Below are 23,690 nucleotides of genomic sequence, written 5' to 3'. Positions count from 1 at the left end.
CATTGGCTTTCTAGTTGCCGCATTCTTCTAAAAATGCCAGAGAAGCCAGGGTAGCTTCCTGGGAATGTAAATATGTGCATTGAACTGTGAACAGAGTGTTTCAAATGTTGGCTTTAGAATTTGAAATGTTCGTGTCCGGGTTGTTGTAGGACCTACGGGCACTTGCTTTGCTCCTGTCGGTACACACTCCCAAACAGTTAAACCCAGCTCTAATTCCAACTCTGCAAGAGCTTTTAAGCAAATGCAGGACTTGTCTGCAGCAGAGAAACTCACTCCAAGAGCAAGAAGCCAAAGAAAGAAAAACTAAAGGTTAGTTTTATGGACCAGAATTAACTTTAGGGTGGGAGGAGGGAATACACTCGGTGTAACTGACCATACAATAGCTCTTTGTTCACATGGGCCTCCTAAATGTGAATGCTGTAAGGAAATTTCCATAAACACCCCCTCCCTCGGTGTGATCTTAGTGGCTCCTTTCACAGAAGTTCGTTTTGATGTCTTCACAGATGATGAAGGGGCGACGCCTGTTAAAAGAAGGCGTGTCAGCAGTGATGAGGAGCACACTGCAGACAGCATCAGCGACATGAAAACAGACACCAGGGAAGTCCTGACCCCAACCAGCACTTCAGACAATGAGACGAGAGACTCCTCAATTATTGATCCAGGAACTGAGCAAGATCTTCCTTCCCCTGAAAATAGTTCTGTTAAAGAATACCGAATGGAAGTTCCCTCTTCATTTTCAGAAGACATGTCAAATACCAGGTCACAGCATGCAGAAGAACAGTCCAACAGTGGTAGGTTTGAAGAGTGTAAAGAGTTTAAAGACCTCCACTGTCCCAAGGATTCCAACTTAGCTGAGGACGAATCAGAGTTCCCTTCTACTTCTATCTCTGCCGTTCTGTCTGACTTAGCTGACTTGAGAAGCTGTGATGGTCAACCTTTGCCCTCGCAGGACCCTGAGGCTGCGTTGTCACTCAGTTGTGGCCATTCCAGAGGACTCTTGAGTCACATGCAGCAACACGACATTTTAGATACCCTGTGCAGAACCATTGAGTCTACAATTCACGTGGTCATAAGGATATCTGGCAAAGGAAACCAAGCTGCTTCTTGACATTAGATGTAGCATGTCTACTTTTAAGGTCCCCCTGCTCCCCAATGCTGTTTGTATAAGTTTTGCTTATTTCTGTTTTTGTGCTTCAGTTTGTCCAGTGCTCTCTGCTTGAATGGCAAGATAGATTTATAGGCTTAATGCTTGGTCAGGCAGAACTCCAGATGAAAAAAAATTTGCATCTTCAGTATACTTTCTAAAGGGCAATCAGATAATGGATATGTTTTATGTAATTAAGAGTTCACTGTAGTGGCTTTCATTTAATATGGCTGTCTGGGAGGAACAGGGTTCCCTGGCCCTGTACAATGTAATTTAAACTTACAGCATTTTTACTGTGTATAATATGGTGTCTTCTGTGCCAGTTTTGTACCTTATAATAGAGGCAGATTGCCTCCGATCGCTGTGGTTCTTATTATCAAAATTAAGTTTACTTGTATACGGAACAACCACAAGAAATTTGATTCTGTAAAGAATCCTCTTTAGCTGTGGCCTGGCAGTATATAAATGGTGCTTTATTTAACAGAATACCTGTGGAGGAAATAAAGCACACTTGATGTAAAAATAATTGTTTTATTTTTATTGACATGACTGATTGCTATTCTGTGCACTTAATTAAACTGATTGTGATTACTTTTAATTTGTTTACATACGTTGCTTCAGTCTTCTCAGGTGAAAGTAATGAGAAAACTGTGAATGGGGGGAGAAGCACTTACCGGTTGTATTCTATTTCGTCAGAGGTGTTAGTGGCAGTCCAAAAGTAACTTATTCCCATAGACTGTTCAGTCTTTCCACCCTGTAATGCTTATTGCTGCAGGGAAAAGTGTGACAATACAACCAACTCCTCTCACTTCAACATGCTTCTGAGTGCAACATGCCATTGTTTCACTAACCTAAGAGCTACCTACCTTAGAAACCCTGAAGTAAATAAAGGAATGACATCAACATGCCACTTATTCTTGTCTTCCTGAACTAAAACTACAGCAGAAAGTAAGCTTGCTACAAGGACAAACTTTAGGCTAGGAAACTACATCTGTACTCAGGAATTCAATGTATTCCCAGAGGAGCATCTATGGGAGGTGAGGTTAAGTACTTAATTTCAGGTTGCTTGCTACTTCTTACTTGTAGTCAAAATTCAAACAATGCTTTAAAATCTGTAAAAGTTCATGGATCTCATCCAATATAAATTAAGATTTCTGTTGTCCTTTTTTAAAAGAAATGATAGGGAACAAGTAACTTTCTGCTTACAAAAAGTAATGCTCTTGTAAAATCTTCTAATTCAACCATTTAGAGTGGTCAGCTGCAGTAAACCTTTTATTTCTTCAAAATGCTGCTTCTGCCAACAGAATTTCATGTTCTCTTCTTTACAGACAGGAACTCCTTTACAGTCCAACTGTAATTCCGTTTGCCCTGGAGTAGGCACAAAATTCAGTACAACTGTTGCATAGTGTTCTGGAAGAAAAATAGGAACCATTATGAAGAGGAAAACACATGAGTACAGCTTGAGTGTTCGGACTCTTACAACAAAGAAATGGTACTAATAACATACCTTCTGGCCAGTTCCTACATCTCCATTTCATGACAATCTTTTCATTTGTTAACTGAAAACAAAGAGGAAGTTATATTAAAAAACATCTTCTTAAATTTCCTACAGTACTATACAGAAAAACAGCGAAGCCTTTCATCAAAACCCTTATGTACTAAAAGTTATCAATGAACAACATACAGTCCCACCTTCAGTTTATATGCCAAAACCATTGAGAATTCATTGTCCCTGGTGCCAAAATCTGTAACAACGTCGGGACAAGTGTAACACAGGGAACGGAGCAGAGCTGCTAACACTTGACACTGCAGACCCTGTGAGTCAGGTGGCAGAAAGCTGAATGTTCTACACCAAGAGCTGGGAGAATTATACTTGTTTCTTCTAAAATCATAAGCATTTGCACAAATATTGTGAAATTAAGGCTTCAACTTTCTCATGATATATAACATTTTTTATTTGCTTTACAACTAACTATATAAAGTTCTCAAGTTTCTGTGAGCTCAATTAAAAGCCCAAAGCAAGTAAAAAAGCAATGGTAACAGAAACAAGTCGGTCCCCAGCTTACTTTTCTTTAACCAGAGATTTCTTACCAGGTCTATATATTCACCGGTGACATTCCCATCAAACATCTGGAATTTCCCTCCCTTTTCAGCTTCTAATATGGCAGGAGATTTAGAAAATTTCTGCACCAACTAACCAAGGAAAACATAGACGTTAGTTCACTATAGAATAATTACTATGGTTTGAGGTGGGGGGTGGGGGGGTTGTTTTGTTAAATCCTCACATGAGGATATTTTTCCCATTGATTTTTTTTTAGAATGGAAGGGAGGCAGAGAGAGAATTTTTAAGTCCTGAATGTGTAGCCTGTAATTATTTAGTTTTCTCTTCCTCACAGAGAAAACTAAGTAAATTTATGTATCCCCTAATTACTGATATATTCCCCCCCAAATATTTCAGAAGCTACCCTAAAGACTTGTATCCCCACATTGTAGATCAGTGATGGCGAACCTTTTGAGCTCGGCGTGTCAGCATTTTGAAAAACCCTAACTTAACTCTGGTGCCGTGTCACATATAGAAATTTTTTGATATTTGCAACCATAGTAAAACAAAGACTTATATTTTTAATATTTATTTTATATATTTAAATGCCATTTAACAAAAATCAACCAAAAAAATAAGTTCGCGTGTCACCTCTGACACGCATGTCATAGGTTCGCCATCACTGTTCTAGATCCCTTCAATCAGGAAAACATCAACATAAGGGAAACCAAAATCCAGCTCCATATCTTAGTGGGACATTTTCTCCCAGTGCCAGCATTTAAGATCCTAGCTTGAGAAGTGACTCACCTCTTTCACAGTGAAGATGCTATACAGCCGCTCTACACCTGCGTCGAAAAGCTCCGTCATGTGCAGCGCCACAGTGGGGATCCTGACACCCAGTGGCACCTGAATCTCAAGAGGTTTCAAAGGATAATTAGCACGCCAAATTATAAAGTGGCTTAGATTTTTAAATTCAGTCTTCCTGCCTTAATAGAACACCAAAATAGCCCAAATTCCACACTACCCATTCCAGAAACAGAGAGAGAGCATGAAAAGGCTTTTTAGCACCACCGGTCCTGGCCTTTACTTTGGAAACAGCTCATTATTCCTATGAGCTCTTTAGCTCTGTTCTTCTGGGCTATGGTTTATCACCCAAGTCCTACTTGGACATATAAATGTGGCTTAAAGGGTATGAAGATAAGCAGATGAAAGATAATAGCACATAAGGACAAAGTGTCAGTTTACACCACAAGATTCCAAGAACAGGATTTAAAACCTCCCAATCTAAAAGTCTGGAGAGAAGGTTGGTCCATTGAACCTCAAAGTCACCTGGTTTTGAAATCTGTTGCTACCAAAGAACAGTGCCTTTAGAATAATCTTGAATGAAATTCAATATCCCACAAAAAGGTGTTTATACATTCCCTTCCATCAAAGATGAGAATCTCATCACCCCCCCCCCCCCCAAAAAAACAAAAAAAACAACAGCATGGAGGCAAGGATGGACTCACTATGCTCTATAGTCCATCATCGAAAGGCTGCTGAGAGCTTTGAAGAATTCTCACTAAGCACTTCCTTCCCCCTTCCCTACATGTTGACCACTAGAGATCATACCTGCAAGGTGCTCTCACTCAGTTTCCTTTTAACAGTCAATTCCTGAGTTGCGGTTGCTTTTGTTGGTAAAATCATTCCCATTGTAAATTCTACAAAGGAAACATAGGAAATTGTTTTAATAAGGAACTTTTTTCCTTTTCAGCATCAATTGGCAGAAAACCCACAAAAAGTGTAAAAAAAGAGTCCTAAATCATTTTGAGAATTTCAAGGACATTACACATCCTATATAATAAAAGCATAGTATGCAAATTGTCCCCCTGACCAGGAGTTTGGCCAGGGGAAGGGAGGGAGTACCTGGCCGGCAGCCGCTACAGACCCTACCAGTGCATGAATTTCGTGCACTGGGCCTCTAGTTTTTATATATAAAACTAACATGAGTTACATAGCAACAAATGCCTTTTATTTTTTCAAATGCCTTTTATTCAATTCTTGATAAAACAGCAAAAATTCTCAAATGCTCTTTTCCAAAAACCTTTTTTTAAAAAAATATGTATTTTATTGATTTCAGAGAGGAAAGGAGAGGGGGAGAGAGAAACATCAATGATGAGAGAGTTTCATTGATTGGCTGCCTCCTGCACACCCCATACTGGGGATCAAGCCGACAATCCGGGCATGTGCCCTGACCAGGAATCAACCATGTCCTCCTGGTTCATAGGTCAACACTGAGCCACGCCAGCTGGCCCAAAAACCTCATTTTTAAACTACTAATAGCTTTATGGCCTTCATCTACTGTCAAAACTGGACACTTTCACATTGCTTCACCACCACCTCACGATATTCAGGCCTGTGGGCCAGTGGTAACCTCAAACCTATCTATGCCAACACCTAGACACAGCAGAACCCAAGGAAGCTATGCAGACAGGCCCCTGTTGGCCACTTTGCCTGGCAAGTAACTTATCTAATGTAGGGAAGAAAGCAATAAATAACCTCACTTCCACATAGTATAGGTAGGGGTTACCTAGGTAAATCTCAACTACACCTGTACTACCTGCAGTCATTCATTCAACAAAGATTAAGCACCTACTATGTGCCAAGCATTGTGCTAGATGTTGGAGATACAGCAATGAACAAGACAGAGACCCCTTCCATGCCCCCATGGAGCTTATGGTCTGGCAGGGAAGACAACAATTAAACAACTAATTATACAAATAACTGATTAAATGATTATCATTCATTCCAGAAAACTTAACAGCCCTATAGACAAAATGGTTCACGTGGTGTACAATACTGACAATCACTAATTATGGTCTTACTTATGACCAGCTCTCAACACCCAGACTACAATTTATCCTGCAGCATAGAGTTGTTTCTGGAGCCTTAGATGTCAGCCTGACCTGCAAATCCAGAGCACAGTGCAGAGCATACGCAGGAAAGGGGCCCCGGGTCCACAAGGGATGCCTTCTTTACCCGTCTTAAGTGCCTTCAGGTAATCTCCAAGGGCCTCCCTGACCTTGGCGGTGCCTGCAGTTTTCATAAGATCCTTCAGTACATCCCCATCTCCTTTCTTTTTACTCACATTCACCTACAAATCAGAAAAATACAAACCTAAGAAAAATCTGGTCTGATGTATTCTTACAACATTGGGACAAATGGATGAGAGGAACTGTGACTGTGAGGGAAGGGGAAGAAGTGACTATTAAGAGCTGTGACAGGCAGGATTCTCCCTATAGTTGAGAAGATGGAAGGGTTTTTAAATCAAGTCTCCCTTGACTAAGTTGGCCAAATCTTGGATGGACTTTTAGAATGTGAGCCCCTTAATTTGCACACAATTTCATATGTATATGTATTATATTGATGTAGTCCATGGCTTTTACCAGGATCTAGAAATGCGCTGTCCAGCATGCTCACTACCAGCCGCATGTGGCTCCTCAGCACTCGAAAGGTGGCTGGTCTGACTTGAGATGTGCGATAAGTGTAAAGTAATACACACCAGACTTGGAAGACTTAGTACAAAAACAGAGAATGTAAAATAATCTCTAATAATTTTGATATTAATTACATGTCTAAATGTTTTTTATATATTGGGTTAAATAACATTAATATTAATTTTACCCATTTCTTTTTACTTTTTTTAATATGGCTACTAGAAAATCTTAAATTCCATATGTGGCTTGCATTATATTTCTATTGAACAGCACTGGTCTATAACCCCAAAGCCAATCTATATATATAAAAAGGCAGCGACCGTAAGGGCCCATAACGACTGGTTGCTATGACGCCCACTGTGGCCAGCGAACCAGCCTGATCAGGGGGTGGGGCTGGCCAGCCAACCTCGCAGCTCCTCCTCCCTGCTGCCTGCCCCTGATCGGACTCTCCCACCCCGATCAAGAGCAGAGCGGCCAGCCAAATGCCCCCTCTCTTCCCCCGCCACCCCCGATCAGCCAGCCCCACCACGATAGGCCTGCAGCCCCTCCCCCTGGCCAGCCTGCCCCTGATCGCACCCCCCCACCCCAATAGAGGGGGGGCTGTGTGGCCAACCTCCTGCAGCCCCTCCCCACAGCCGGCCCCACCCCTGATCGCCCCCACACCCCAATAGAGGGCGGGCCAGCTGGCCAACCTCCTGCCATCTCCTCCTCTTAACAGGCCTGGCCCCAATCCGCCCCAATTGGGGCCGGGCCAGCCAGACCCCACTCGTGCACAAATTCATGCACTGGGCCTCTAGTGTAATTAGGAAAAACAACTTCCCACATAACATGGCCTTGAGCTACACATTTCTGGCATGGAGTATAGTTGGGAATGGGAGAGGAAAAGTAGAAGGGAAGGAGGGAGGGAGGGAAGAAGGGAGGGAGGGAAGAAGGGAGGGAGGGAGGGAGGGAGGGAAGGAAAGGAGCAGGGAGAAGGCAGAAGGAGGGGGTGAGACAGGGAGAAGGAAACATCAAAATGCTGCTCTGGGATGCTTCTGGTATTCTCAGAATAAAGAGCCCTGTTGGTTAGAACTCATTTAGTGTCCCTATGATTCAGCTGAGCTGGGTCTGTCCCAGGTCCCATCTAAAGAGCTTTTCTATAATGCTACCAAGGACTGAATCGAAATGACCAGTTTACTATGCTGATGAAAAATTTCTCAGCTGATGGATCTGAACATCGTAAAGTGAAACCAGCCTCTGAGTATAGCAACCTCATGTCTGAAGATTTGTCAGAGGCAGCCCCCCTTTTCTGGCATTTTATAACCTTTAATACAGGCAAGTCATAGACCAGTGATGGCGAACCTTTTGAGCTCGGCGTGTCAGCATTTTGAAAAACCCTAACTTAACTCTGGTGCCGTGTCACATATAGAAATTTTTTGATATTTGCAACCATAGTAAAACAAAGACTTATATTTTTGATATTTATTTTATATATTTAAATGCCATTTAACAAAGAAAAATCAACCAAAAAAATGAGTTCGTGTGTCACCTCTGATACGCGTGTCATAGGTTCGCCATCACTGTCATAGACTGTTGCCCAGTATGTTTTAGTTTTTATATCTTTGAAAGCCTTCGCACTGAATAATTTCACAAATCAAAAAAGACATTTTGTCAAACTATTTGGTTTGGAAAATACAGCTGCTGTACAAATGGTCTCTCCCCAGAACCCAGCTTTCAGCTTACAGGAGGCACTAGCTGAAAACCAAGGTTAGGATTTACCACACAGGCTCTATCACCCAAGAGAACAAGAGAGCCAGTTAAAAGCAATACATACGAATTAGTTTACGAAAAACATACGATATAACCAAGGGAGATCACAGCTAACAGCTGAGGATTTTCACTATTAAAGGGAAACAGCGAAGATGCAGGGGAGGAGAAACAGCCCCTCCACCAAACCGCATGCTCCCTGACACCTGACAGTGCGCACACGGTCACATTCACCTGAAAACACCGAGACAGATTCATCCCGTTTCACGGATGAGGCCACGGGCTGCAGGCCCAGGCCCCAGTCTAGGGCTGCCTCCGTTTACTCTCCTACACCACTCTGCTCCGCTCCACACCCCATGCTGCCTGAGCAAGCAAGCCCTCCACACTGACCAAAACTGCAGGAATCACTGTCTGATGAACAGTTTTTCAAACCTTCACCATCTATAGCAGGAGCTTGATATTACAAACAAGGAAACAGATACTGTACCTCAGTGTCATCTACTTCATTTTCTTCAGAAAGGTTGGGTATTTCAATCAATCCCTTGTGCTTTGCACCGGATTCTTTAATTATACCTAAAATGAGCAAAACATGTTCTTCAATTACAAAGTAACAATAGGTTTATGCAAAACTTCCCTGCATAACTGAAGAGCCGGCCCTCCTCACAGGAGCTGCCACAGCTAGTGGCCAGGAGGCTTCAGGCTTTCCCACCACACAGGTACCAACACTGGCCCTGTTTTCCTGGCCCGCGAACAGGTAAGCAACCAGGACCCGGCCAACGAACGTGCACACAGAATCAGGGCCAGGTGGAAGCGTGGGGCTGGAGTAAGTGGTTTTGTAACCAGTGTTTCTCCTTCATCCCCCAATATTCTCTACCACATCAAAGCAGGATAAAGGGCCATCCTGATGAGTCACAAAAGAGATGGAAGAACAGGAAGGGACAACGAGTTCTGATCATGGAAAGAGTGGGAGGGGGAGAGGTGGTGGCTTGGGAAGTTCTATGTGGACTCCATGCAGCTGGATTTTCTTCAACACCAGAGTGATTCAGTGACCACATCAAGGTGGCAACAAACTGGTACATTATCCCCAAGTTCAGTGCCCTCACAAAATGACCAACTAGCAGCTACCTACACAGGACACACTGTGAAAATCCCAGAACCCACAGGTGAGGCTGGAACCCCCTCCTGGACCCGGGGCAGAGAGGACGGCACTAGAGGCTGAGGAGGAGTAACACTGACCGAATCACCAGCCCCCAGGCCAGCACAGCCCCAGGGAGAGGTTCCCACTGTGGTTTCTCCAGAGGGAGAACAGCACGAGGTGCACACCCAGGGTCCTCCAGAATTGTGGGGTGCTGCCTGGGAGACTGCCTGGGCCTTCCCACTGGGAATCAGAGGAGTAGGGGCAGGGCTTTCAGCAACCAGCACTCAAATCTTTTTCCCACTTACATTCAATGTTATTTTTGCATTAGTTTCAGGTGTACAGCAGAGTGGTTGGACAATCATGTGCTGTGCAGCACTAAGATCTTAGTGGACTGCACTCCTGCCTGCAGCAGCACATAAGTAGAGGTCCTAGTCAGGGACAGCCCACCGGGGGCCTGATTTAGATCCCCAGGCAATGGCCGAAGCCAGCTGTGGAGATAGCAACACCCAGGCAGGAGAGCACATCTGCAGCCCTGCTCAGCTGCTAAGCAGAGCCTCCAGTCCCAACCATCCAGGAAGCCTGACCGGGAACCTGGCAGCGATGGGCCCATCTGCAGCCCCACTCAGGCAGGGAGCCTAACCAGCACCTGTCCAACTGCTGAGCACAGCCTCGGGCCCTGCACAGCGAGGGAGCCTGAACAGTGACCTAAGCAGCCGCAGAGCCCGGCCTACAGCCCTGCCCAAATGCAACACAGAGCTCGAGGCCTCATCCAGACAGTGACCGCGCCCAACTGCAGAGCACAGTCTTAGCCCCACCCAACGGCTGGAGGCTCCTCCTGGCTGAGAGCCCAGCCGGAGACTTTGCTCAACAGTGGAGCATAGCCAGTGGCCTACTGGCCTACCTGGCACAAAGGCAAGCCTGCACACCTGTCTGTGTGCCCACCTGGTCACAGAGCACAGCCTGAGCCCAGGTCCAACCCCAAAGCCCTGCCTGCACAGAATCCACCAGTGGCACCATCTGATCACGAGGCATAGTCGGAGACCCCACCCACCCAGGAGCAATTGTGGGCTGGCCCACAGGCCTCCCTCGTCATAGGGTCCAACCAGTGACAGTGCCCTGCCAGGGACCCGCCTGCCTAGAGGTAACTGCAGAGCCCAGCTAGTGGCCCTGCTTCAATGTGGAGCCCAGCCATCAGCAATCAACTCCTCAAAGCACACGTAGAGGCCCCACCCAACTAGAGACCCTGACAACAAACTCCAAGAGACCATGGACACCACTGGCTGGACCACCCAGTTCCCAAGCTAAGCTGAAAGATGGTCTTTTCTTGCTGACACAAACCTGTAAAGTCTGTAAGAGGAGACCAGTTATATGTACAGATACCAATGCAAGGGCTCATAAAGAAATAAGAAAATGTGACAACACCTAAGGCAACTAATAAAGCTCCAATAATTGCCACAAAAGAAAGAGAGATCTGCCTGGCCGGTGTTGCTCAGTGGTTGAAGATCGGCCCATGAACCAGGAAGTCAAGGTTTGATTCCCAGTCAGGGCATGTGCCCAGGTTGTGGGCTCGATCCCCATGGGGGGGGGGGGGGGGGGGGAAGGAGAGGGGAGACAGCCAATCAATGTTTCTCTCATTGATGTTTCTGACTCTCTATCCCACTCCCTCTTTCTAAAATCAATTTTAAAAAAAAGAAATGGAGATCTATAAACTGTGACCAGGAATTCAGAATAAACCTCCTAAAGCTTAGTCAACTACAAGAACACACAGACAACTAAGCCAAGTTAGGAAAACAATGCATGGACAAAATGAGAAGTTGAACAAGAAAATAGAAACCATCAAAAATAAATTAAAAAACAAATCCTAGAGCTGTAGAGTATAATTACTGCACTCAAAAATTAAATAGCTTCAATAGCTAACTCGAGCAAGCAGAAGAATTAGTGAGCTAGAAGATAAGTCATTTGAAATTATCCAGATCTAGAAAGAAGAAAAGAGAAAACTAAAGAGTGAAGAAAGCCTACAGGACTTATGGGATACCATTAAAAGAAACAAATACACATAATGAGAACCCCAGAAGAAGAGACAGAAAAAGGGACAGAAAGTCGATTTAAAACAATAATGGTCAAAAACTTCCCAAACCTGGTAAGAAAAGTGGACACCCAGATTCATGAGGTGCAAAGGACCCAAATCGGCTGACCCTAAAAAGGGCAGCACCAAGACACACACTTAATTAAACTGTCAAAAGTCAAAGACAGAATTTTGAAAGCAGCAAGAGAACAGTGACATCACATACAAGGGCAATTAAACAAAAATCTGACAGGCCAGGAGTCAGACTATATATTCAAAATATTGAAAGAAAAGACTATCAGGGCTTCTGGTCAAGATGGCAGCATAGTAAACAGTAGTACTCTTATTCTCCCACAACCACATCAAAATGACAACTAACCTACAGAAGAACCATCATTCAGAACCACCTGAAATCTAGTGAACAGTGGTCTTACAACTAAGGATAGAAGAAAGCCAGGTGGGAGGGACAGAGACTCGGGACAGGCTGGGCCCACACCGACATGTGGTGGATAAAAATCAGGAAGGGTTTCTTGGCTGCGGAGATTCCCCATTAGAAACGAGGAGTCCCAGCCCCAGAGCCGGCCCCCCAGCCCAGGGTCCCAGCACCAGGGAGAGAAGTCCCATAACTCTCGCTGTAAAACCAGCAGAGCGCGCTGAATGAGTGTGGCTGCGGACGTCCAGGTGCTTCTCTTACAGAGCCTGACTCGGACTGACTAGGACTCACTCGCTCTGAACTCCAGCGCTGGGGCAGCAGCTCAGAAGGCACCGGTGACACACGGGGAGGAAATGAATTGCTTGGCATCAGGGCAAGAGCTGGAGGGGCAGTTTTCTCCCAGACGGAGTGCTGGCAGAGGCCCCTGCTCATTTTCCGAGCCCTCCCCCCACAGAGTCAGCAGGCAGGTGCCATATCCATCAACCTGGCTACACTGTCCACCCCTCCCTGGTGATTCCAAGACCCCACCACCCAAAACAAAATAAACGAACAAGCAGAACAGAAACACTCATGGATACAGAGAACATTTTGATAGTTGCCAGATGGGAGAGGGCTAGAGATATGGATGAGAAAGGTGAAGAGATTAAAAAATACAAATTAATAGTTACAGTGACAGGGATGTAAAGTACAGCATAGGCAATATAGTCAATAATATTATAATAACTATGTATGGTGTCAGGTGGATATGAGATTTATCAGGATTTATCACTTAGTAAGTTATATAATGTATAGTCACTGGGTTGTACACCTAACACTAATATAATATTGTATGTCAGCTGTAATTGAAAAATCAAAAATTATTTAAAGTCCTAGAAAACCCCCCCCCCAAAACAGGAAAGACTGTTAAGCAGGAATATTATAGCAGCAACATCAATAACCTAAAATGTGAGAGAAAGTATAAATTTCTGTATGCTATTAAGGTTAAGTTGTAACCAGTGTAAACAGGATAGTTTATGTAAGCCTCAAAGTAATCACAAAGAAATACCTGCAGTTGATACAGAAAAGATTATGAAGAAGAGTCAAAGCACACGCACAAATAGGCATCCAATCACCAAGGAAGATGCCAGGAGAGGAAGGAAGGAACATGGGAGCTACAAACACTCAGAAAAACAATTAACAAATGGCAATAGTAAGTCCTTATCTATCAGTAATTATTTTAACCCTTTGCACTCCGCTGTCCCCTCTCAGGGGACATCAGAATTCTAGCATATCACTCGGAATTGAGTTATTTCAACACAACTTTTTGAGACATGCATGTTTCCCTGAAGTTTTATCTTGAAATGGCACAAGAAATTAAATCAAAATATCGTAAAATTACTAAGATATATACAAGAAATGTCAGCGGGTTTTGTGTCGGATTAAACAATAAACTACATATTCCCGATGTGGGACAAAGAAAACGGGACTGCATTGTGTGTTCTAACAGGAAAACACCTGGTGGCAGGCGTCAAACCACTTATTACTGTCAAACATGCACTAATCAGCCTGCAATGCATACTGGGGAGTGTTACAAAACTTATCATACTGTACAAAATTATAAACAATAAAATATTGGTTTTTTTGCAAATATACATTCCTCGATGTCACCCAATTTATATAAGTCCAATATCATTATAATACGTTACTTGGTTCCAAAATTATACTAAATAATACGAGGGTCTGTAAATGCACGTTTCCACAGCAAAGTAGCATCGAGTAGCTGGTAGCCAATGTCCAGAATGGTTCGGAGTGCAAAGAGTTAAACATAAGTGGATTAAATTCTCCAATCAAAAGACACATAATGGCTGAATGGGTTGAAAAGTACCAAGATCTTGCCTGACTGGTTTGGCTCAGTGGATTAAGCGTCAGCCTGCAGACTGAACGGTCCCAGGTTCGATTCCGGTCAAGGGCATGTACCTTGGTTGCAGGCACGACCCCAGTGGTGGGTGTGCAGGAGGCAGCTGATCAATGTTTCTCTCTCATCGATGTTTCTAACTCTCTATCCCTCTCCCTTCCTTTCTGTAAAAAATCAATAAAATATATTAAAAAAAAAAAAAAAAAGTACCAAGATCTAGCAATATGCTGCCTGTACAAGACTCACTTTACCTTTAAGGACACACATGAAGAAGAGTGAAGGGATGGAAAAAGATATTTCAAGCAAATGGTGACCAAAAAAAAAAAACAAACAAACATGATTACCTATATTTATATTAGATAAAATAGACTTTAAACTACAAATGCTCAAAAGAAACAAAGATGACCCAACATCGAAGCAACTAAATATATAAAGCAAGTACTAAGAGAACAAAAAGGAGAAATAAGTAGCAATACAGTAATATAGTTGGGGGACTTTACTACCTAATTCTCAGCAGAGGATGGATCATCCAGACAGAAAATCAACAAGGAAATAGGAAATTTGAACAACACTATAGACTGACTGGATCCAACAGACATATAAAGTACATTCCATCAAACAGTAACAGAATACACATTCTTACCAAGCACCTGTACAACACTTTCTGAGATAAATCATATGTCAGGGCACAAAACAAGGCTCAATAGATTTAAAAAGATAGCGATTATAATAAGTATCTTTTCCAACCACAGTGGTATAAAACGAGAATTCAATAACAGGGGGAAAGCTGGAAGATTCACAAATACATAAAAATTAAACAAGCCGGGCTGGCATGGCTCAGTGGTTGAGCATTGACCTATGAACCAGGAGGTCACAGTTCGATTCCGGTCAGGGCAGATGCCAGGTTACTGTCTCAATCCCCAGTGGGGAGCATGCAGAAGGCAGCCAATCAATGATTCTCATCATTGATGTTTCTCTCTCTCCCTCTCTCTTCCTCTGAAATCAATAAAAAAAATATATTTTTTAAAAAGAAGTTAAACAAAACACTCCTGAATAACCAATGCCTTAAAGAAATCAAAAGAAAATTTAAAAAATATCTCAAGACAAATGAAAATGGAAACATAATACACCAAAACTTAGGGGATGTAGCAAAAGCAGTTCTAAGAGGAAATAAAAAAAAAGAGAAGATCTCAAATAAAGAACCTAACTTTACACCTCAAGGAACTAGAAAAAGAAGAACAAACTAAGCTCACATTTAGCAGAAAAAAAGGAAATAAAAAAAGCAATATACACAGATTCAATGCAATCCCTGTCAAAATTCTAATGGTCTTTTTCATAGCAACAGAACAATCCTAAAATGTGTATGGAATCACAAAAGACACCAAACAGTCAAACCAATCTTGAGAAAGAACAAAGCTGGAGACATCACACTTCCTGGTGTTAAACTATATTACAAAGCTACAGTAATCAAAACAGTATGGTGTTGACATAAAAACAAACACAAAAATCAATGGAATATAATAGAGAATCCAGAAATAAAACCATGCACATTTGGTCAATTATTCTATAACAAAGGAGCCAAGACTATACAGTGGACAAAGGAGAGTCTCTTCAAAAAATGTTGCTGGGAAAACTGAGCAGCGCAAAAAAAGAAAAGAAAAGAAGAAAAAGAATGATCAGGACACTGAAAAAAGAGATAGAGGAAGACATAAACAGATGGAAGAATATACCATGAATATACCAAGAATGTTCATGGATTGGTAGAATCAACATTAAAATGTCCATACTACCCAAAGCAATCTATAAATTCAACACACTCCCCATTAAAATACCAATGGCATATTTCACAGACCTAGAATGAACTCTCCAAAAATTCATCTGGAATAAAAAAAAGACCCTGAATAGCTGCAGCAATCCTGAGAAAGAAGAACAAAGTAGGAGGGATCTCAATACCAGATAGCAAGCTGTATTACCAAGCCACTGTTCTCAAAACTGCCTGGTACTGGCAGAAGAACAGACATATAGATCAATGGAATAGAATAGAGAGACCAGAAATCGACCCAAACCAATATGCCCAATTAATATTTGACAAAGGAGGGAAGAACATACAATGGAATCAAGACAGTCTCTTCAATAAATGGTGTTGGGAAAATTGGACAGATACTAGTACATGCAAAAAAATGAAACTAGACCACCAACTTACACCATACACAAAAATAAACTCAAAATGGATAAAGGACTTAAACATAAGACGGGAAACCATAAAAATATTAGAGGAATCCACAGGCAGCAAAATCTCAGATATATGCTAAAGCAATATCTTCATCGATACAGTTCCTAGGGTAGTGGTTCTCAACCTTCTGGACCTTTAAATACAGTTCCTCATGTTGTGACCCAACCATAAAATTATTTTCGTTGCTACTTCATAACTGTAAAGTTGCTACTGTTATGAATCGTAATGTTAATATCTGATATGCAGGATGGTCTTAGGCGACCCCTCTGAAAGCGTAGTTCAACTGCCAAAGGGGTCGAGACCCACAGGTTGAGAACCGCTGTCCTAGGGCAATGGACACTAAAGAGAAAATAAACAAATGGGACTACATCAAAATAAAAAGCTTCTGCACAGCAAAAAACAAACAAACAACCCATCAACAAAACAACAAGAAAGCCCACTGCATGAAAGAACATATTTGCTAATGTTATCTCCGATAAGGGTTTAATCTCCAACATTTACAGGGTACTCATACAACTTAACAACAGGAAGATAAACAACCCAATCAAAAAATGGGCAACGGATCTAAATAGATACTTTTCGAAAGAGGACATAAGGAAGGTCAAGAGACATATGAAAACATGCTCAAAGTCACTATCATCCGAGAGATGCAAATCAAAATAACAATGCGGTACCATCTCACACCTGTCAGAATGGCTATCATCAACAAATCAACAAACAAGTGCTGGAGAGGATTCGGAGAAAAAGGAACCCTAGTGCACTGCTGGTGGGAATGCAGACTGGTGCAGCCACTGTGGAGAATAGTATGGAGTTTCCTCAAAAAGTTAAACATGGAATTTCCATTTGACCCAGTGATCCCACTTCTAGGAATATATCACAAGAAACTAGAAACACCAATCAGAAAGGATATATGCACCCCTATCTTCATAGCAGCACAATTCACCATAGCTAAGATTTGGAAACAGCTTAAGTGCCCATCAGCAGATGAGTGGATTAAAAAACTGTGGCACATCTACACAATAGAATACTATGCTGCGGTAAAAAAGAAGGAATTCTCACCATTTGTAACAGCATGGATGGACCTGGAGAGCATTATGCTAAATGAAATAAGCCAGTCAGAGAAAGATAAATATCACATGATCTCATTCATTTGTGGAATATAATGAACAACATAAACTGATAAACAAAAACAGATCCAGAGACAAAGAAGCATCAATCAGGCCATCAAACCTCAGAGGGAAGGTAGGGGAGGGTGGGGTAAGGGGGAGAGATCAACCAAAGGACTTGTATGCATGCATATAAGCCTAACCAATGGACACAGACACCAGGGGGGTGAGGGCATGAGTGGGGGGGGGGCAATGGGGGGATAAGGACACATATGTAATACCTTAATCAATAAAGAAAAAAAATAAAAATAAAGATATACAATTTTAAAAAAGGAAGAAAAAGAATGAAACTGGATCCCTATCTTCCACCATACACAAAAATTAACTCAAAATGAATTAAACATGTAAACATAAGACCTGAAACCATAAAACTCCTAGAAGAAAGCACAAGCAGGAAGTTCTCTGACATGGGTCTTGGCAATTATTTTGGGATCTGACACCAAAAGCAAAGGCAACGAAGCAAAACTAAACAAGTGGGGCTACATCAAGTAAAAAGCTTCTGCACAGCGAAAGAAACCATCAACAAAATGACAACCTACAGAATGAGAGAAAGCATTTGCAAGCCTCATCTGATAAGGAGCTAGTGTCCAAAATATATAAGAAACCCATACAACTGAATAGCAAAAAAAAAAAAAAAATCCCATTTAAAAATGGGCAAAGGACATAAATAGACACTTATGCAAAGAACATACTCAAATGATGGCCAACAGGTACATGAAAGGTGTTTAACATCACTAATCCACCGGGAAAGCAAATCAAAACCATAATGAGTACCACCTCTACTATCAAAAAGAGAACAAGCATTGGCAAGGAGGTAGATTGCAGCAGGGACGAGGCGGGGCAGGAGCCAGCCCTGCTGCAGTCCATCCAGCAGCAGCACGGAAGGAGTTACTGACAGCAAACCCGACCCGAAGGTTCCAAGGCAGCAGTGGGACCACTTCCGATGCTGGCTGACATCGCCCTGGGCTCTGGCCCGCTTGGAGGGAACAAGGTGGCCACTAGGGCAGAGGCCCAAGGCCAGCTGACTGGGTGGCTCTCCAACCCAAACTCTCAAGAAAGGGGCTGACTCCTGGGCTGAGGCCCAGCCTTGAGCACAGCACAATCTTCTAGAACCGGATTCCCCCTCCCTCCTCCTCTTCCTTTTCTCCTTTGTCTTCACATCTGTGGTTATTTTAACAAGTCTTCATTGAGCATAGACTGCCTATCCGGCCAGGAGCTAGGCACCACAGGAGAAATTTATTCATTCAACAAACACACACCGTTCCAGACAGGGATCTGGGCCTGAAACAGAACCAATCAATTCCTGACCAGAAGACCCAAAGAGTGAAAACAACCCACAAAATGTGCCATATCTGTACAAAGAACATAAAAAAAAAAGAATGAAAAATGCCACATACAACATAAATAAATGAACCTTGAAAACATAAGTGAAAAACAATCACACAAAAACACACATACTGTATGATTCCATTCAGGTGACATGTCCAGAATAGGCAAATCCACAGATAGAAAACAGACCAGTGGTTGTGGAAGGCTGGGGGAGTGGTTGCTAATGGATACAGGGTTTTGGGGAAAGTGATGAAATTTTTCTAAAATTCACTGTAGTGATGGCTGTACGACTCTGAATGTATTGAAAACCACTGAATTGCATACAAGTGGGCAAGTTATATAGTATGTAAATTACACCTCAATAAAGCTGATAGTTTTTTGTTTTGTTTTTTAAATATATTTTATTGATTTTTTACAGAGAGGAAGGGAGAGGGATAGAGAGTTAGAAACATCGATGAGAGAGAAACATCGATCAGCTGCCTCTTGCACACCTCCTTCTGGGGATGTGCCCGAAACCAAGGTACATGCCCTTGACTGGAATCGAACCTGGGACCTTTCAGTCCGCAGGCCGACGCTCTATCCACTGAGCCAAACCGGTTAGGGCGAGCTGATAGTTTTTTAAAATCTCCACCCTGATGAACTGGGAGAAGAGGAGGAACCAGAACAAACGAAATATCTAAGTAACCACATATAACAAAATATCAGCAGTCTGGGGGAAAAGAAAGCAGGGAGGCAGGACAAGGATGGCTTCTGAAATGTTTACAGATGCAGACAGGTGGCCTCACTCGGGATGAAGACCTGAAGGGCCCAGAGGAGCCAGCAGGCAGCTACCAGGGGGAAATGTGTTCCAGGCAGCAGCTCCGGGGAATGCTAGGCCCGTGGTCGGCAAACTGCGGCTCGTGAGCCACATGCGGCTCTTTGGCCCCTTGAGTGTGGCCCTTCCTAAGCCTTAGGAGTACCCTAATTAAGTTAATAACAATGTACCTACCTATATAGTTTAAGTTTTAAAAATTTGGCTCTCAAAAGAAATTTCAATCGTTGTACTGTTGATATTTGGCTCTGTTGGCTAATGAGTTTGCCGACCACTGTGCTAGATCAGTGCCTGTCAGGCAAGAGTCCAGCTGAAAGCGATAAACTCTAAGTGTCACTGAGAAAGGGAAGCCCCCAGCATAGTGGTTCTCAGCCTTGGCTGCACATTGGAATCACCTGGGAATCTTTGTAAAATCCTGATTTCTGGGCCTCATCCTCCGGAAATTGTCTTTGTTACTAATATTGTGGCCCCCACCCCATAACAAAGAAACAGAATTTCCGGAGGATGAGGCCCAGAAATCAGGATTTTACAAAGATTCCCAGGTGATTCCAATGTGCAGCCAAGGTTGAGAACCACTGCCCAGCATGACGCACAAGGAGCTCCAGGTGCGGTGAGGTTGTGTCTGCAGCTACCAACACCAATTCGGGGTCCAGTCCGTGCAGGGGCCACAGCAGTTCTAAAAACATGTGTTGGATGATGAAGGATGCATCAACGAGTCTGCCCCGAGTCTGCCTCCAGCCCTCCTGGACCCGAGGCCCCGTACCTTTCCAGCCCAGTTTGATGTTCCACTCGTAGAAGAAAATCAGCTTCCCTTTGCGGCTGCTGCAGGAAGCCTCGCCTTCCACCTGCTTCAGGTCACTGATCTGGCAGCGCCCAGCCTCATTCTCCACCACGATCCCCACCAGGGACTCTCGGAGCTTCCCCTTGGACCAGCTGGTGGCGTCCCGTTCTGTCCTGCCAGGGACCAGAAGGGCGGAGCCGTGAGTGGAAGGCCCAGGTGTGTCACCTGCCCAGCCCAGATCAGCCTGACTCCTCTCCGGCCTTAAAAGAACTGCCGCCCTCAAACCTGCAAACAGCCTCCTCAAGCCAACTTTCTACCAGATAGCCTTTAATCCTCCTGCTCAGTTTCTTAAGTAGCATTAGCCACAATATAAAGTAGGATTTTGTCTTGAAAACACCAGCTTATTTTGGGGAAAAGAGGGTCTAGCCATCTGACCAGTTGGAAATGGATGGGCACAGCCTGGACCATATGAAAAGGTGGCAATAATTGAAATAATTCTAATCACAGCAAGACAAAGTATCAAGTGTGTCCACACCTATTATTTTACGCAATCATCCCAAATAATGTTCCCATTTTGGGGAGCGGAAATGAGCCCAGAGAAGTCCATGATGTGTCCATGGTGACAGGGCTAGGAAAGCAGAGGGCAGCTCCTCCAAGCCCCAGGCCAGGGCTCCCCAGTAACCCATCCCCTCACAGGCCAGGGCGCCCCAGGAACCCATCCCGTCACAGGCCAGGGCTCCCCAGTAACCCATCCCGTCACAGGCCAGGGCACCCCAGGAACCCATCCCGTCACAGGCCAGGGCACCCCAGGAACCCATCCCGTCACAGGCCAGGGCACCCCAGTAACCCATCCTGGGCTCCCCTCTCCCGGGACCTGCCTCAGCATCACCTGATGGCCCTGAGGTCCCACAGTCCTGGGAGGGGCGGGCAGGGCAGCGATGGGGGGGTCGGGGGGGGGGGTAGGCAGAGGAGAGCCAGTGTCCAGATGAGGCCCAAAAAGGAGGGTAACGTGTCCAAACTCCTCCAGGGCAGGAATCCCCCAGGCCCATCAGGTGGAAGCCGCGGTAGATCCAATTTCTGTTCTTTCCAATACGCACAAACCACAGCACAGACCACGCTCCCCACCCCACACGCTTTCAAGCTTCATTTCACTTCCAACATCAAGATGATGGTGGGGGGGACACTTCATTAGGGGACAGACTGTCCAAGTGGAAGAGCGAGTCCAAAGCCATTCTCGGGGCCCAAACCAACTTTCCAAAGGGCTCCAGTCCCGGGGGCAGCGCCCACGCGAGGCCGGGACCCAGCTTGGGGGCGCCCGGGGCCGGGGCTCCGGAGGAGCCGCACTCACCGCGGAGAGGAGGGGAGGGCGTCCTGCACCTGCGCCAGCCCCGCCCCCGGAGGGACCCCGCGGCCCGAGGCGCCCCGAAACCCGCTACCCTCCACCCCCAGCCCCGGGGCACAGGCGCCCAGAGCAGAGGGGCCCCGCCGGCCCACCGGCCCGAGGGAGGCGGCCCGGAAGCCGCCGCGGCCCCGCCCGCCGCACCAGTGCCAGTTGTTCACGTTGGTGCCGTCCTCCCGCTCCTCCACGATCCAGCGCGGGTCGCCCTGGCCCCACTTGGCCATGTCTGCGCGGCGGCGGCGGCGGCTGCGGCTGCGGGGACTGCGGGCCGGGGCTGCGGCGCCGGCGTTTCCGGCCCAGAAAGTGCGGGAGCCCCGCCCCTGCGCCGCCCCGCCCACCGCCCGGCGCAGCGCGCCCGGGGCTCGGAGCTCGGAGCTCGGAGCTCGGCCGGGCGGGCGGGGGCTTGGGGCGGCGGGCCCGGCGGGTTCGGGGAAGCGTGGGGGCCCGAGAGGTCGGCCCGAGAGTCGGGGCGGGGAGGGCGGGAGAAGGGGAAGGTCGGGGTCCGGGGAGGGCGGTGTGAGGAGGTGGAGGTGCGGCGGGGCGATGTGCCGAGACCCGGGCTCCTTGGGGCGGCCCGCGGGCCCGGGGCCGGGAAGGGGCTCCTCGGCGCCTCCCCTCGGGCCGGCGAGGACGGCGATGGTTGGTGTCGGTGCCGGGAGCGGGCGGCCGAGGCCGTGCTGGGCCGCCGACCGAAAGCGGCTGTCGGCGGGGGCCGCGCCCTCGATCGGCCCCAGGGAGGACCCCACCGGAGCACGAATCGCGCCGTTGGCTCCACGACCGGCTTCCCAGCCCGGAGCCGCCCGCGTCCATGTTTGTCTGCAAGTCGCCGCGGGGGGCGCACCGGGTCCTGCCCGCGGCCTGGCCCACCTGTGCCCGGAGCGCGAGCCCCCGGGTCCCGGGTCACTCGGGACGGTTTGCACGTTTCGCTTGTCATCCTCCCTGATGGCCGGCGCATGTTTCAGCTTGCCGCGGTTTTACAGTAATTAAGTGAATATTGGTTCCTTTAAGGAATCTTCACCTTCTAGCAATAACTTTGTACCCGCCGTGTGTGAGGTGCTGCTGAAGGGCCTGTGGCTATTCAGTGTGGGGAGCGGGTATGACAATTGGGAGGGTGGGAGCCCTGACTGTCCACCCCCGGTGGAGCCCTTCCCTTTGCCCGGGGCTGTGCTCATCAGTGAGAGAAACTTGGAGAACATTTTTTCTCCTTTACTTACCTGGAGCTACCGCATTCCAGTTTCCAAAACACGACAGTTATATAAACAAACTGCTTTCAAAATGTTTTAGCCCCAAAGCAAAATGACATTTTGATTTCATCTTTTACACTTTACCTCACCAAAGGCATGGACAGCTAACACACGTATCACATAGAAAAGAATTGCAATGGCAATGCCCGTGGCACGGTTTTCTTGTGCATTAGCTGTGCCGCTTTTATCCAACTCGTAAAGAATATTCATGGTAGAGCATGACATAGTAAGATGTAGGTACGGATAATTAGAATCTGGGGGGGGAATAAAAACAGAAAACCTACAAAGGCAGAAGCTATAATCACTAAAATTTTACGTGGACAAAAATTTTGGGGGGCAATATTTATATAAAAAGAACTATCCCAATGGAAACAAAAAATGTAAATGGAAAAGGCATTCTATGTAGTAATTGGTCAAGAATTAAATTGGCCTGCCCGGCGAGAGTGGCTCAGTGGGTTGATCATTGCCCTATGCACCCAAAGGTTGCCAGTTTGATTCCCAGTCTGGGCACATACGGAAGGCAACTGATGTTCCTCACATCAATGTTTCTTTCTCTCTCCCTTCCTCTCTCTAAGCATGTCCTTGGGTGAGGATTTTTTTAAATGCTAATAATAAACTCATAGAAATTTATTTCTCTCTCACTAGTGGTTCAAGACCAATATGGAAGCCTGATGTGTTGGGCTCCCAAACTATATATACCATTTCTGAGATGCTGCCCTCCTCTGCTTCATCAAAGTGCTCACCCACTTCCATATTCTTACCTATAGGAAGACCGGAAGATAAAAGGAGG

The 23,690-nt window shown here is 45.4% G+C and overlaps 2 protein-coding genes across 4 annotated transcripts in view; one reads left to right on the top strand and one right to left on the bottom strand.

Annotated features, from left to right (window-relative positions):
- Positions 1 to 1,742, top strand: part of USP34 (ubiquitin specific peptidase 34) — a 241,762-nt gene extending 240,020 nt beyond the window's left edge. For both annotated transcript variants that reach the window (XM_070429294.1, XM_070429293.1), the window contains exons 79-80: positions 150 to 309; positions 504 to 1,742. In XM_070429294.1, coding sequence (XP_070285395.1) covers positions 150 to 309; positions 504 to 1,108 — 765 coding nt within the window. In that variant the 3' untranslated portion in view covers positions 1,109 to 1,742. The remainder of the gene's footprint in view (positions 1 to 149; positions 310 to 503) is intronic.
- On the bottom strand, positions 299 to 21,942 carry LOC139019929 (activator of 90 kDa heat shock protein ATPase homolog 2). Of its 2 annotated transcripts, none has more exons than XM_070429296.1 (9): positions 21,801 to 21,942; positions 20,240 to 20,430; positions 8,895 to 8,980; positions 6,204 to 6,318; positions 4,797 to 4,885; positions 3,993 to 4,097; positions 3,236 to 3,337; positions 2,652 to 2,703; positions 299 to 2,554 (listed from the first exon to the last, which is right to left on the bottom strand). In XM_070429296.1, the coding sequence occupies exons 1-9, from the start codon at positions 21,878 to 21,880 to the stop codon at positions 2,382 to 2,384; spliced, it is 993 nt and encodes a 330-aa protein (XP_070285397.1). In that variant the 5' UTR covers positions 21,881 to 21,942; the 3' UTR covers positions 299 to 2,381. The 2 variants fall into 2 exon arrangements, with proteins under 2 accessions (XP_070285397.1, XP_070285398.1); XM_070429297.1 differs by having other exon boundaries at positions 3,993 to 4,091.
- Between the last annotated feature and the right edge of the window lie 1,748 nt (positions 21,943 to 23,690).

The sequence above is a fragment of the Myotis yumanensis genome, unplaced genomic scaffold (genome assembly GCF_028538775.1).
Source record: "Myotis yumanensis isolate MYYU_CA2020_CCGP unplaced genomic scaffold, mMyoYum1.0.hap1 SCAF_11, whole genome shotgun sequence".
Classification (NCBI taxonomy): domain Eukaryota; kingdom Metazoa; phylum Chordata; class Mammalia; order Chiroptera; family Vespertilionidae; genus Myotis; species Myotis yumanensis.
The sequence above is the reverse complement of the archived record's forward strand: the minus strand, read 5'-3'. Positions and strand labels throughout refer to the sequence as shown.